This window comes from Choristoneura fumiferana, chromosome 12 (assembly GCF_025370935.1).
Source record: "Choristoneura fumiferana chromosome 12, NRCan_CFum_1, whole genome shotgun sequence".
NCBI classification, from domain to species: domain Eukaryota; kingdom Metazoa; phylum Arthropoda; class Insecta; order Lepidoptera; family Tortricidae; genus Choristoneura; species Choristoneura fumiferana.
In genome coordinates, this window is record NC_133483.1 from 9,862,833 (window position 1) to 9,875,794 (window position 12,962).

At 36.7% G+C, this 12,962-nt stretch overlaps 1 protein-coding gene across 2 annotated transcripts in view; it reads left to right on the forward strand.

Annotated features, from left to right (window-relative positions):
• LOC141433268 (cytochrome P450 4C1-like) overlaps positions 1-11,185 on the forward strand; it is a 32,349-nt gene extending 21,164 nt beyond the window's left edge. For both annotated transcript variants that reach the window (XM_074095232.1, XM_074095233.1), the window contains 5 exons: positions 927-984; positions 6,121-6,310; positions 7,894-8,045; positions 8,133-8,312; positions 10,232-11,185. In XM_074095232.1, the coding sequence (XP_073951333.1) occupies positions 927-984; positions 6,121-6,310; positions 7,894-8,045; positions 8,133-8,312; positions 10,232-10,410 (759 nt within the window). In that variant the 3' untranslated portion in view covers positions 10,411-11,185. The remainder of the gene's footprint in view (positions 1-926; positions 985-6,120; positions 6,311-7,893; positions 8,046-8,132; positions 8,313-10,231) is intronic.
• Positions 11,186-12,962: the final 1,777 nt, after the last annotated feature.

Sequence of the window (12,962 nt, forward strand, 5' to 3'; positions counted from 1 at the left end):
TTGAGGTAGCTTGTACAGTCGAAGTCACAAGCATGCTCACAACCAGGTGGTAGAACCTTGTGCAAGGTCCGCCCAGATTGCTACCACCATCTTGCTCGCCCTCAGCCGTGAAGCAGCAGTGCTTGCACTGTTGTGTTTCGGCGTGGAGTGTAAGACAGCCTGTGAAATTACTGGCACGTGAGGTATCCCATCTTAGGCCTCTAGGTTGGCAACGCGTCTACAATACCCCTGGTGTTGCAGATGTTTATGGGCGGTGGTGATCTCTTATCATCAGGAGACCCACTTGCTCGTTGGCCATCCAGTCGAATAAAAAAAACCACATCCAAATTCATTATGCTTATAAATGTGTACCTTATTTTCAATGTTATAGAGGCATGTAAAGAGACACTTTTGGAAAGATGTTTGTCAACTAGAGGGTACTTCCACATTCTCATGTTTTAGCTCTATCTATAGATCCCATATAGGACAGGTTTAGGATCAGTTTCGTCAGAAACTATAATAGATAGATAATTTGTATATGTTTCTGTGTGGAACAATGGTGTAAAGGATAATAAAATGTATAATGTATTTTAATATGTTATGTCTATCTACTACAACTTTTTGTAAAAAATAAATAAAAGTTCTAGTAAAAAAAAATTCACTTTATTATAGGACATGTATTTTTTTTCATAGATACGTTATCTAATGAGAATATTTACCAGTATGATCTAGGCTTTATAAAAATTTACATTGCGTTTTATGGTAACGTCACGTATTTTTTTATGTTATTTCTATGTCACATTGGTCAAAATTCGCGGCCTTACCCATTCATTCATCCATCCATCCATACAAACCTTCGCGTTTATAATATTAGTAAGATTGGACATGGTTTGAAAAACGAGTTAGTTTAATGATTCTACCCGTAAAACCGTTCATTTTTGTTACAGCTTATTCAAAATAAGCGTGAAGAATTAAAAAACAACAACAATCAGCTGTACGATCAAAGTGAGTCACGCACGATATTACTTATTACATGTACAGTTAACATAATTGAAGGCAAGAGTACCATGGACTTAGACTGTTATCTTTCTTAAACGTTAGAACTAGTTTTTTTTTTAATAACTAAAAATATGGCTACGGGACAGGGGTTGCGACCCCCGCTCCGGGTCGTACCTGGTTCAGCAGGTGGCGCTGGCCATACAGCGGGGAAATGCGGCTGGCATTATGGGCACCTTTGAGCCGGGTACGACGCGGAATGGTGGTTTTTAGGTTGTAGTGTAGTTTAGGTCTTAGTTTGTAGGTTATATTATAGGTTTAGGTTGATTTTATTTTGTTTATTTTAATTGTATTGTAGTTTAGTATTGTATTATATTGTATTTTAAAACTCTTTATTGTACATAAAAACACATGAAAATAACATAACACAGTAAGATGTACAAAGGCGAACTTATCCCTTAAAGGGATCTCTTCCAGTTAACCTTTGAATGATTGACAGGATATCAGACACAAGAGTAGATACCTCAAGTACAATGAAAAGGTAAAAGAACCGAAATTTAAATTAACTCAAAAAAAACATTTCAAATACACATACATAATTATATAGGTACACAAACTAATACATAATAATGAAGTCAATAAACTAATACATATCAAGACAAATAAACTACATGCAAAATACATATATACATATACACCGCATATACACAAAACAGAACATACAACACTGCCTCCTTTAAGAATTTACGATGAACTGTCAAGCCAGTGCGCCCTTAAGCGATTCCGCAGGGTGGCAACCGACTGTGCCCGCCTGATATCACCTGGCAACCGATTCCACAGACTCACAGCGTGCACGGAGAAGGATTTAGAGTAGGATTTGGATTTGGAAACTGGAAAAGCGAGAGAAAGATTATTACTCGACCGCAACCGATTTCCAGACCCAGCAGCCAAGTAACTGAACCTTTCTGAAAGATAGGAAGGGGACTGAGGTTTAAAAAGGACATTAAAGAGCAACGACAGGATGTGAATATTACGGCGATGACGAATTGGCAGCCACTTCAGCTGAGCACGAAAAGTAGACACGTGATCGTATTTTCGTTTAGTTTAGTAATTTTAACTCTTTTATCATCATCATTAATTTAAGAGCTTAGCTCTTGTCGGTGGAGTAATCGCCACTCTTTTCGGTTCTCTGCCAGCGTTTTCAGCTCCTGATACGACATGACATTGACTTTTTCCTTGGCTTGATCTATAAATGACCGTCTCGGCCTTCCCCTGCCTTCTATTCGCCCTTCCAAAATAGTTTTTACGTAGCTGTCATGTCGTATCAGATACCCCAGCATATTCCCTCTCCTATTTTCAATCGTACTCAACAGCCGCCTTTCCTCTTCCACCAACTCTAAAACCTCCTCATTAGTTCTCCTTTCAGTCCAGCTAATCCCCTCCATTCTCCGCCAGCACCACATCTCAAGCGCACTCAATCTGTCTCGGTCCCGCTTAGTCAATGTTCAAGTCTCGATCCCATATAATGCTATACTCCAGATGTAGGTCTTAATAAATCTTTTCCGAATGGTCCTTGAGATTTTGCCTTTAAAAATGTGTTTTTTATCATTGAATGCTTTCTTAACCATGGCTATTCTTGTTTTCACATCCGTGGTGCATCTGGAGTCACAGGTAATCACGCTGCCTAAATATTTAAAACTATTGACCTGCTCAATGCTAGAATTTCCTATATGTATTTGATCTATGACTTGGGTATGCTTTGATGTTATCATAGTTTTTGTTTTTTTAATATTAATTTTAAGTCCAAATTGTCTGAATACGTTGTCCATTTCTGTTACAAGTTGTTCCAGTTGTGCGGAATTTTCTGCTAAAGCTGCGATGTCATCAGCAAACCGTATGAAATGGAAACTTTCTCCATTAATTTTGATACCTCCCTTCCCAGAATTTAATAACTTTCTAATGGCAGTTTCAATAAAAATGTTGAAAATTAAAGGCGAAAGTGGACATCCCTGGCGTACACCCTGTCTTATCTTAGCTCTTCCCTTTTCCTGACCTACTTCTATTATAGTTTCCTGTTCGTAGATAATTTTCCTGTCTCTGTAGTCTATGCCTATTTTTTTTTAAATGCTCATCATCTTTACCCAGTCTATCTTATCAAAAGCCTTCTCTAAGTCTATGAATGCGATATGCGTGTCCAAGTCGAAATCCATCCTTCTATCAATTATAAGGCGCAGGGCAAGAATAGCCTCTCTTGTACCTTTATGTTGCCTGAAACCATATTGATCAGGCCCTAAATAGCTTTCTGCTGTCGGTATTATTCTACCCTGCACAATCTTGAGTAGGATTTTTGACGCATGAGATATAAGGCTTAATGTTCTGTGCTCTTCGCATTTAAGTGTATTCAGCTTTTTAGGCAACGTTACTGTCTTACTTACTTTAAAATCTTTGGGTACTTCTCCTGTGCTATACATAAGTTTAATTATATCGAAAATCTCGTTGTTCAATGGATCACATTCTATTTTCTTTATAAATTCAATGTAAATTTGGTCATCCCCAGCTGCTTTAACTTCTTGAATATTACTTAAAGCTTTGTCAAATTCCTCTCTAGTGATATCTGGGCCGAAGTTATCTTTATCTATTTCACTTTCCAACTCTAAACTGTTTTCTGTTAACCCGTTTCCTTCACGTAATTGTTCTATATACCTTATCCAGCGTTTTAAAATGTCTTCGTTGCTTATCAAGATTTTCCCCTGTTCATCCAATATCGTAGCACTTCTTGTTTTGTGATGTTTTCCCAAATCTCTAACTATACCATATGATTTGTCTATTCTTCCTCTTTTGATAAATTTTTTAATACTATTACATGCATCCTCTAGGTCGTCAGCCTTCCGCTTTCTACATTTTAAAGTTATTTTGTTTGTGAGGCGTTTATATTGTGCTATACTATGTTCATCCGTCTTGTTTCTGAGTCCTCTCCTTTCTGTCATTAAATCTTTAATTTCTTTGGTAAGCCATTTATTTCTAGGTAAGTCCAATTTTTTCTCTTCCCAAGGTTTCCTCTGCCTGCACTAGTTCTTATTATGTTTCTAACATTTCCCCATTTACTTTCTATATTTATGCTATTTACTATATTCCTTTTGTATTCTTCTAATTTATGTCCCACCTTATTACTATATTGCACTTTATAATTGCTATTTGCTTCTTTCAGCTTGCTGAGATCAATTGTCTTTCGCGTATTCCTCCTTTTTATCTTCTTGTCCATGAGGCTGAACACGCTGACTAGAAGATTATGATCGGTATTCAGATCAGCACCGGAAATGGTTTTACATGACTTGATCTGCTGGCGATGCCTGTATTTCGTTATAATAAAATCTAATTGATATCTTCCAATATCTCCAGGCATTTTTCATGTGTATAGTCTACGTTTTGGTTGTTTAAATATTGTGTTTGTTATTACTAAATTATTTTCTTGGCAGAATTGTACTAACCTTTCTCCCCTACTATTCCGTTTCCCCAGGCCAAAATTACCCACAACATTGCCCTGCGATCCTTCTCCTACAACAGCATTAAAATCGCCCATTATTATTAACATCTCTTTTTCCTTTACTGAGCAAAATTGCGTCAATATGGTTATACATTTCTTCGATTTCGTCATCTGAGTAACTGCTTGTGGGCATATATACCTGAACTAATATTATATCTTGTGGACTAGATGTTATTTTGATTGCTGTTATTCTATCGCTATTGTGTTTTCAACCTGGTTTCCCCATTCCTTTTTAAGCACTATTGCCGTCCCATTTGTACCTTGGTCCTTTCCAGTATAAATTATCCTGTAGTCATCGCTCCAATAATCTCCGCTTCCTTCCCATCTTACTTCACACAATCCCAGAATATCTATATCTAATCTATTCATCTCTATCTTTAGCTCTTCTAGCTTGCCCGGTGTGAGCATGGTTCTCACATTCCATGTTCCAATTTTACAAGGCTTTTGCAGGATGACGACCGAGTCAGCCTTGCTCCTGACCCTGCCGGACTCAGACCGCCACGGAATGTTACGTCGTGGAAGCCCGTTGTCAAGAACCTCATTTCTTAATTGTGACATTTCTCATTACTCCATAATAGGGAATAGTAATGTGGTGGTTTCCCACTTGCCTTCCACATCGCAGTAATAATGGCCGATTGCTTCAACCACTACTGTTTGGTCTAAAGTCCTACCGGAACCCACTTCCTCGAGCTTAAGCCAATACTGATATAGCTGCTGCTCTATACCAGGGGAATGCTTATTTGATGGCGGCATTTACTCGCCATGTCACAAGGTCGTCCTGAGGCTATGTAGTTTTTTATTGGGAAGTCCGTCCCACCGTTCAACCCACTACGCCCTGATGACCTTGCCGCTTCTTGATCGGGGACTGCTTATTCAGTTTATTCGCAGCTAACCACCATATCTGGTGGCCGTTCACTATCCGTCACCTGTGACCCCGTTGGTAGCCTGTAGCTCAGCCCCAACCTTTTATAATGTGACTAAAAATATTAAGTAATTATTAATGTTATATACCAATAAAGTCGTATAGTCGTAGTCGTCGTATAGTCGCCTGCACAAATCTGCGAAGTAATTAAATGGTGTGAATGAAGTTCCCAATCCGCACTGGGCCCGTGTGGGAACTAAGGTCCAAACCCTCTCATTCTGAAAGGAGGCCTGTGTCCAGCAGTGGGACGTAGGGATATAGGCTGGAATGGCGGTGAAAGTCGTATAGATCTCCTGGTATTCTGACTATGCTTGGAATTTGCATTGTAATGTATTTTTCTCAAACATCCAAGGAACTGTCATCCTTATTTTCGTGATCATAGAACGCCAAGTACGTCATTGTATAGCACTTATTGAAGATTCGTTCTAATTTCAAATTAGAGGATAGTAATGGAATTTCATACAACATTGCCGGCCAAGGCCAGCAGAGAGACTGTCTTTTGTTTCAGTGGGTTTTATGTTTTTTATTGACTATCTATGGCATACTGCCGATTAAAAAAAACGTACCGAGTTCGTCCGTATATCCGAAATTGATTAACTGATCAAATCGTTACAATATCATTTTTGGTGTGACAATGTGACCACGTAATATAAATAATGTACTTTTTTGCTCCCTTAAGGTGGCAGACGGACTTTTCTGGAAATGATGATTATGGGGTCGGGCGGTGAAAGAGGGTACACGGACTTAGAGTTACGTGAAGAAGTACTGGTCATAATCCTCGCTGGCACCGACACATCAGCCGTCGGAGCTTCGTACGCCAGCGTATTGCTGTCTAGATTCCCTAATGTTCAAGAAAAAGTATACGAGGAGTAAGTTTAATAAGTAAATATAATAATTTTAACTTTTTTTAAGTTACAAACCTATTATTTATAATTTATATTTTGATTGTGTGGTGCAAAAAGAAGCGTGGATGAGCAATAGTACATTACTGCAGAGACCAGTAAGTAAGCCATCCTGGACAAGTAGAAGTTTGATGGCCGAACCGCTAGATGAGGGTGAGGTGAGGGTGAGCTGAGCTCGACTGATACGAGGCCAGGATGGCGATTACTGGTCGAAGCTTGTGTTTTTTTTTTTTTTTTATACGGCTGGATGGCAAACGAGCAAGTGGGTCTCCTGATGGTAAGAGATCACCACCGCCCATAAACATCTGCAAACCAGAGGAATTGTGTAGAGCATTTCTAAAAAAAGATGATGATGGTGATTGTGATGTGATGATGATGGTGATGGTAATGATACTAGTGATGATGATGATGATAGTGATGATGATTGATGGTGATGATGATGATTATGATTGATAATTATTGGTGGTGATGATGATTTTGTGATGGTAATGATGATGATGATGACGATTATTATTATTGACGATGGTTGGTAAAGATGATGATGATTATTATGATGGTTGATGGTGATGATGATGGTGATAATGTTGATGACGATGATGATGATTGTTAGTGATGGTGATGATAATGATGGTTTGTAATAATGATTTTTATTATGATGGTGGTGGTTGATGATATTTTTAGTGATGGTGGTCGTTGATGGTGAGGATGATGATGGTTGGTAATGATGATTTTGATGATGATGATTGTTAGTGATGATGATGATGATGGTAATGATGATGATGATGTATTTATGTATGTATGATGTATGTCCATTTCTTTGGTCTTCGCTGCAGCCTATACGACTGGACGATGAAGTATCATTAGATTTGTCATAACTTTCGGAGTGACATAGGCTGTAAAATATTTCATTATGGCGTCTGCGAAAAAAAATATGGCGGAAGAATAAAAAATTGCATTGTATTAATATGAGTATCAAATGAATGTTAATAAAAAGCCCATTCTAAAAATATATATGTAATAATTCTTTTAATGTACCATTTTCACAGAAATATATATCAAAAAATATAAAATATAACATTATATTTAAAAAATCAAAAAACCCGACTGCCTTGAAAACTAAAAGGAAGAAAATAAGTCTAGTGGTCTAGGACTGTTAAGTAACTATTTACTTTAAAGTTCAACAGTCGGGACCCATTTAAATCTTAACCAGCTCAAAAATTCTTACTAAATTAGCTACCAGTCCTAGACCACTAGACTAATTTTCTTTCTTTTAGTTTTTAAATCAGTCGGGTTTTTTGATTTTTGAACTTAAATATTAATTTATTTTTATTTAATGTATATGTAATGATATTTTCTTTTACTAAAACATAATGATTACGGCTCATTTGTGTAAAAAAAACTGTAAGCATAAAAACATATAGGTACAGTCACCAGCATTAATATCTGCCACACAAAAATATCTGACGGGTCCTTCCAGATATTTGCTGACTGTACCTACTTATTTCATATATCAACGAAAAAATTTTTAATATTTAATTTATTGAACATAGGCTGCAAGATGTCTTCGGCGATTCCGACCGTCCATTGACTGTGCAGGATCTACCTAACCTTAAATATTTGGATGCAGTTATGAAAGAAACTTTAAGAATGTACCCACCTGTTCCTGTCACAGTGAGGGAAGTCCACAACGATGTTGTTCTCCGTAAGTTTCCATAATCTCTAAAAGTATCTACTTACTACACGTACCATAAGTTTCGGGTTGTATCTAAATTTAATTTGTTTTTTACAGCTTCAGGAGTAACGTTGGTGGACGGCGTGTCCATCTTTAATAACATCTGGGGTATTCATCGCAATCCCAAATACTGGGGTGCTGACGCAGATGTGTTCAGACCTGAGCGGTTCCTCGACGGTCCATTAAAGCATCCAGCTCAATTCATCCCATTTAGTTACGCTTCAAGGAATTGCCTTGGTAAGAAACGATATTGTGAAACACCACGAAAGTTTCTAAACAAATTAGGTCCCTAAATCGGAAATGCAAAATTTTGATAAGAATAACAAGCAGTTTACATTAAGCTATTGTAAATTAGAGTTTACACTAAAGAACGATAACAAAAATTTAATGGACTACAAAAACAAGTTTGAAGTTGGTGCCTAACCAGCATGATTGATAGAAACCCAATATAAAGTTTTTTTTTATTCGTCTGGATGGCGAGTGGGTCTCCTGATGGTAAGAGATCACCACCCCCATAAACATCTGCTACACCAGGGGTATTGCAGTTGCGTTGCCAACCTAGAGGCCTAAGATGGGATACCTCAAGTGCCAGTAATTTCACCGGCTGTCTTACTCTCCACGCCGAAACACAACAGTGCAAGCACTGCTGCTTCACGGCAGGATTAGCAAGCAAGATGCTCCGCTTCACTCCCGCCTTAGCCTTCTAAACTTAACCTATCCGAGTCGCTTCTGCTCCAAACCGTCTTGCTCGCTCGCTTCGCTCGCTCGTACAATACAAATGTTTTTTTGCATTTGGCACCAGCCAAATCCATATCCAACCTACTTTCCTAATGGCAGTTCCTTTTGTCGGCAAAACTGGAACAGCAATATTATCCGGACTGCTATAAAAAAAAAAACCTAACATCGAAGGCTAAGGCGGGAGCAAAGCGGAGCAAAGTGCTTCTGAACCTAACTTATCCGAGTCGCTTCTGCTCCGAACCGTCTTGCTCGCTCGCTTCGCACAAATCAAATGTTTTTTTTTTGCATTTGGCACTAGCCAAATTTAAATATGCGACAAAAAATATTTCGCTTGGTAAAAATATATTATGATACTTGATGTTATACTATCAAATCATTATTCTAAGTGTTGTTATAGATTCAAATTAAATTATTTAATATAGGCATTATAGCAATTGTTGTTATGACTAATGAATGTTATATTATTTAAAGCTTATGCTCGGTAAAAACATGAAATCCGTTTTTATGCTAAATGAATATTATGATTTTTGAACGTAGTAAAATGAAATTATGCTAAAAGTTTGTATGACGATTGAACGGCACCCATTTGTTATTATATTAAATTTCTTAGTTTACTTTTGAGCTCTATGTCACAGACGATTTTGTTGAGAAGACGCGAGCATTGAAAGATATGTATTTTAAAAATAATATTTTTTTGCTGACTGTACATTTTTTGATATGGCATACATGTACCAAATTGACATATGACTTAATATTTACCACAATTCAATCTAAGTTGATGAAATATTTGCAATATTTGAAGACAACTTACATAATGTACATTTTTACTTTAAGGGTTCCCTGTCCCGAAGCAATGTGCAGCGTTCTTTTGACACGTTCCCAAAGTAATGAATGATAAAGTTATGTAATATCCCCAATTTAATGTCCCCATGGTAATTAATTTTCATAGGTTTTAGCATTAGAAAGAAGGTAAGTGATCTTGACGTGTCTTTTTATTGAAAAACACTTTTGAAAAATAAGTCACAGAAAATAGTAACAATTAGCAAGGACAATCATTTACATGGTTTTGTTATCATAAGTAATATGTAGTTATTGTTTTTTTTAGTAAACGTTTTTCAATAAAAAGACTCGTCAAGATTGTTTACCGTTTTTCTAATGCTAAAAAAACGAATTATAAATATGGTTCAAGAACAAAAACAGTATAATATAATACGTAATACAATTTATTAGTTATCAAAACAGCAATTGCATTATTTACTTCACTGGTGTACCTACCAGTAGTCACGCATCAGGCACAAGTGCCCCATGGAACAGGAAACCTGTTAAAAAAGCTAAAAAAAACAAGTTTACTGATAATACGTGCACCCACACAGTCTCATAGTATCCGTAATTGGGCTAATATTGCTTTTATTTTTCAGGTTATAACTACGCCATGATGTCCATGAAAACGGTTATAGCAAATTTAGTGCGCGCGTATAAAGTTCTACCGCCCAAGGATATGAACCCCGCTCAATTAAAGGAGCCTTTAAGAGTAAAATTCAATCTTATGATGAAACCTGTGGATGACTACATTTTAAGACTGGAATCTAGAAAATAAATACCAACTTAGATATAATTATTTCACTTCTCATGTGGAGGTAGATTAAATTAATCAATAAATAGACTCTAACTGTAGTATTAAATTATTTTAACTCGCACAACGTATCAGACGTTCTGCGAGGAAGCTGCGAGCTCTTCTGTCCCCTGTGGTATGCGAAAGTCGTTTTCACAATTCTTTACAGATCCTTATAATTTTAGATATTAAGTAATAAACGACTACTTTTGTTTTGGAGGAGCGGGGTTTCCTGATACAGGTATTAATATACTTACTAGGAAGTCCCAACCTTGATATTGTATGCGCATAACAATTTGTGAAAATAAACATTTTTCATTTTCATTTTCATTTTTTCATTTACAGAGGATTTTTACGCCCAGGGACAAAGTTGTATTCAGGGCCCAGACCTTTGTATTTGTTTACCTTCAGTTTTTCCGCCGCCTTTGGTGCTGCACCAGCTTGATTAGCTGTTCCGCGGACGTGGGAGGGAGTTAGTGCGTCTACGCAAGTAGCGTCCCACACCAGCTGTAGTAGGCATAGAACTTTAGGCATAGGAATCAAATATCATGTAATTAGAACATAGGTTGATACCTATAGCTGTAGCTTCGCGCCGGTCCCATATATGGAAAGGCATCATGTATCCACATACCAACCATAGGGTTAATGGACCATAACAACTATCTCATATTACATTAATTACTATTATTATTAACCTAGTTAAGAAAGTATATCAACCCTGTGTAATCCTTGAATAAAGTTAGATCGCATCGAACCTTCGTTGTTTTCATTACTCCCGTCGAGCCTCAACCTCACACAGCACACGACCTAATTTCCACGGAATCAGTGACATTCCGTCTGGTCTCTTGCCATCATCTTTTGCGATGCCCGGTGGCTCCAGTAAAGCTGGCATATTGACGGTGGCAAGAGAGCGACAGATAATGTCATTTAGAGCAGTGTCTAGAAAAGCGGCCCGCACTCTTCTGGCACGAAAGGCCGTGGTGTCCCAACGCGTCGACCTCAATTCCGCAGGGGCATTTATGCGGTGCGCAAACTGCTACTCCCAGTGGCAGGCAGATTGAAATTCTGAGTGTCAGGCTCTAGGAAAGTGCTAGTGTTGGCTGATGGATAGGTGTGCGGCTCAGGAGGGATTCGTATGTCAAATTTTATTGGATGTCGTCCCACGACCTTTGCAAATTTAAATTTTCTGGGAAATCCTTACCCGGACAGGCAATAGACCAAGCTTATTTGCATCTATTTTTACCCAACTCCGAAGAAGGAGGGTTATGTGTTTGACGCGTATGTATGTATGTAGGTATGTATGTATGTATGTCTATTCCTATGTCCTCTCGTAACGGCTAAATCAATTTTGATAAATGATACGTCATTGGATTTGTCCTAATGTTGCGAGTGACACTGGGTACATGAAATTCTTAAAAAATCAAAATGGTTGATTTTCGGCGCCAAATTTTAAGTTTTCAGATAATGTGTTTTAATTAAACCTATCGAGTGGGGTATCAAATGAAAGCTACTAATTAGCCCATTCTAAAAATATATGGGTTCTAACCGTTTTAATATACCATTTTGACAGAAAAGTGTGAAATAAAACAATAAATTAAAGAAATCAAAAAACCTTATAAATTACTAAAAAGAATAAAACAAGTCTAGTGGGCTTAAAATTTGTTAATTAGCTAACTTAAAGTTCAACAGTTGGGACCCATTTAAATCGTGACGCTCAAAAATTCTTACCTAATGGGCCCCGACTGTTCAACTTTAAGTTAGCTACTTTAGCCCGCTAGACTTGTTTTATTCTTTTTAGTAATTTTTAAGGCAGTCAGGTTTTTTGATATTTTAAATATATTGTTTTATTTTTGTAAGCTTACAAGTTACTGTTTTTGCCACCAAATCTTGAGAAGATTTTATTTATTATAAAATGACTATACCTTAGCTTAGTATTTTTTTATTTTAATAAATTACTATCAATCTAACTATCAATCCTTGTTTATTATATTGAATACCTGATTTAATCTTATTAAATAATCTAGATGTTATTTATTATCATTTTATTAATTTTGATTTTATGTCATTTTCTTTAATTAATAATTTAAGTTTTAATTTATTATTATTAAAGTGTGTGTGTATATTGTAATAAGTCCATAAATATTTGAAAGTTGGTAAGGCGCACTTTTGTGCAATAATGTAGACAAATAAGAGATTTAAAAAGTAAATACACGTTCACAAACTGTGTTTTTCTTATTAGCAGTATGCCATATACATAGTGTCAACCAGGATACGTCGGACACGCCCAGGATAGGGTTTCAGGATATTTTTCTAAAAATTTCGTATTATGTACGGAATCTTCCAAGTTCAGGTATATTTCATACCTTGTGCTACTATTTACTCTTAAAATACCAATAATTCTCAAGAAATCTTAGCCGCTATAATTTTCCTTGTAAATTTGATATAAGTATTTAATACCATTTTAATTTTTTTCAAATTTTTCCACCCAATAGTTTGAGTCCCCTGACGCTCGATTTTAATGAAAATTTGCACTTTAA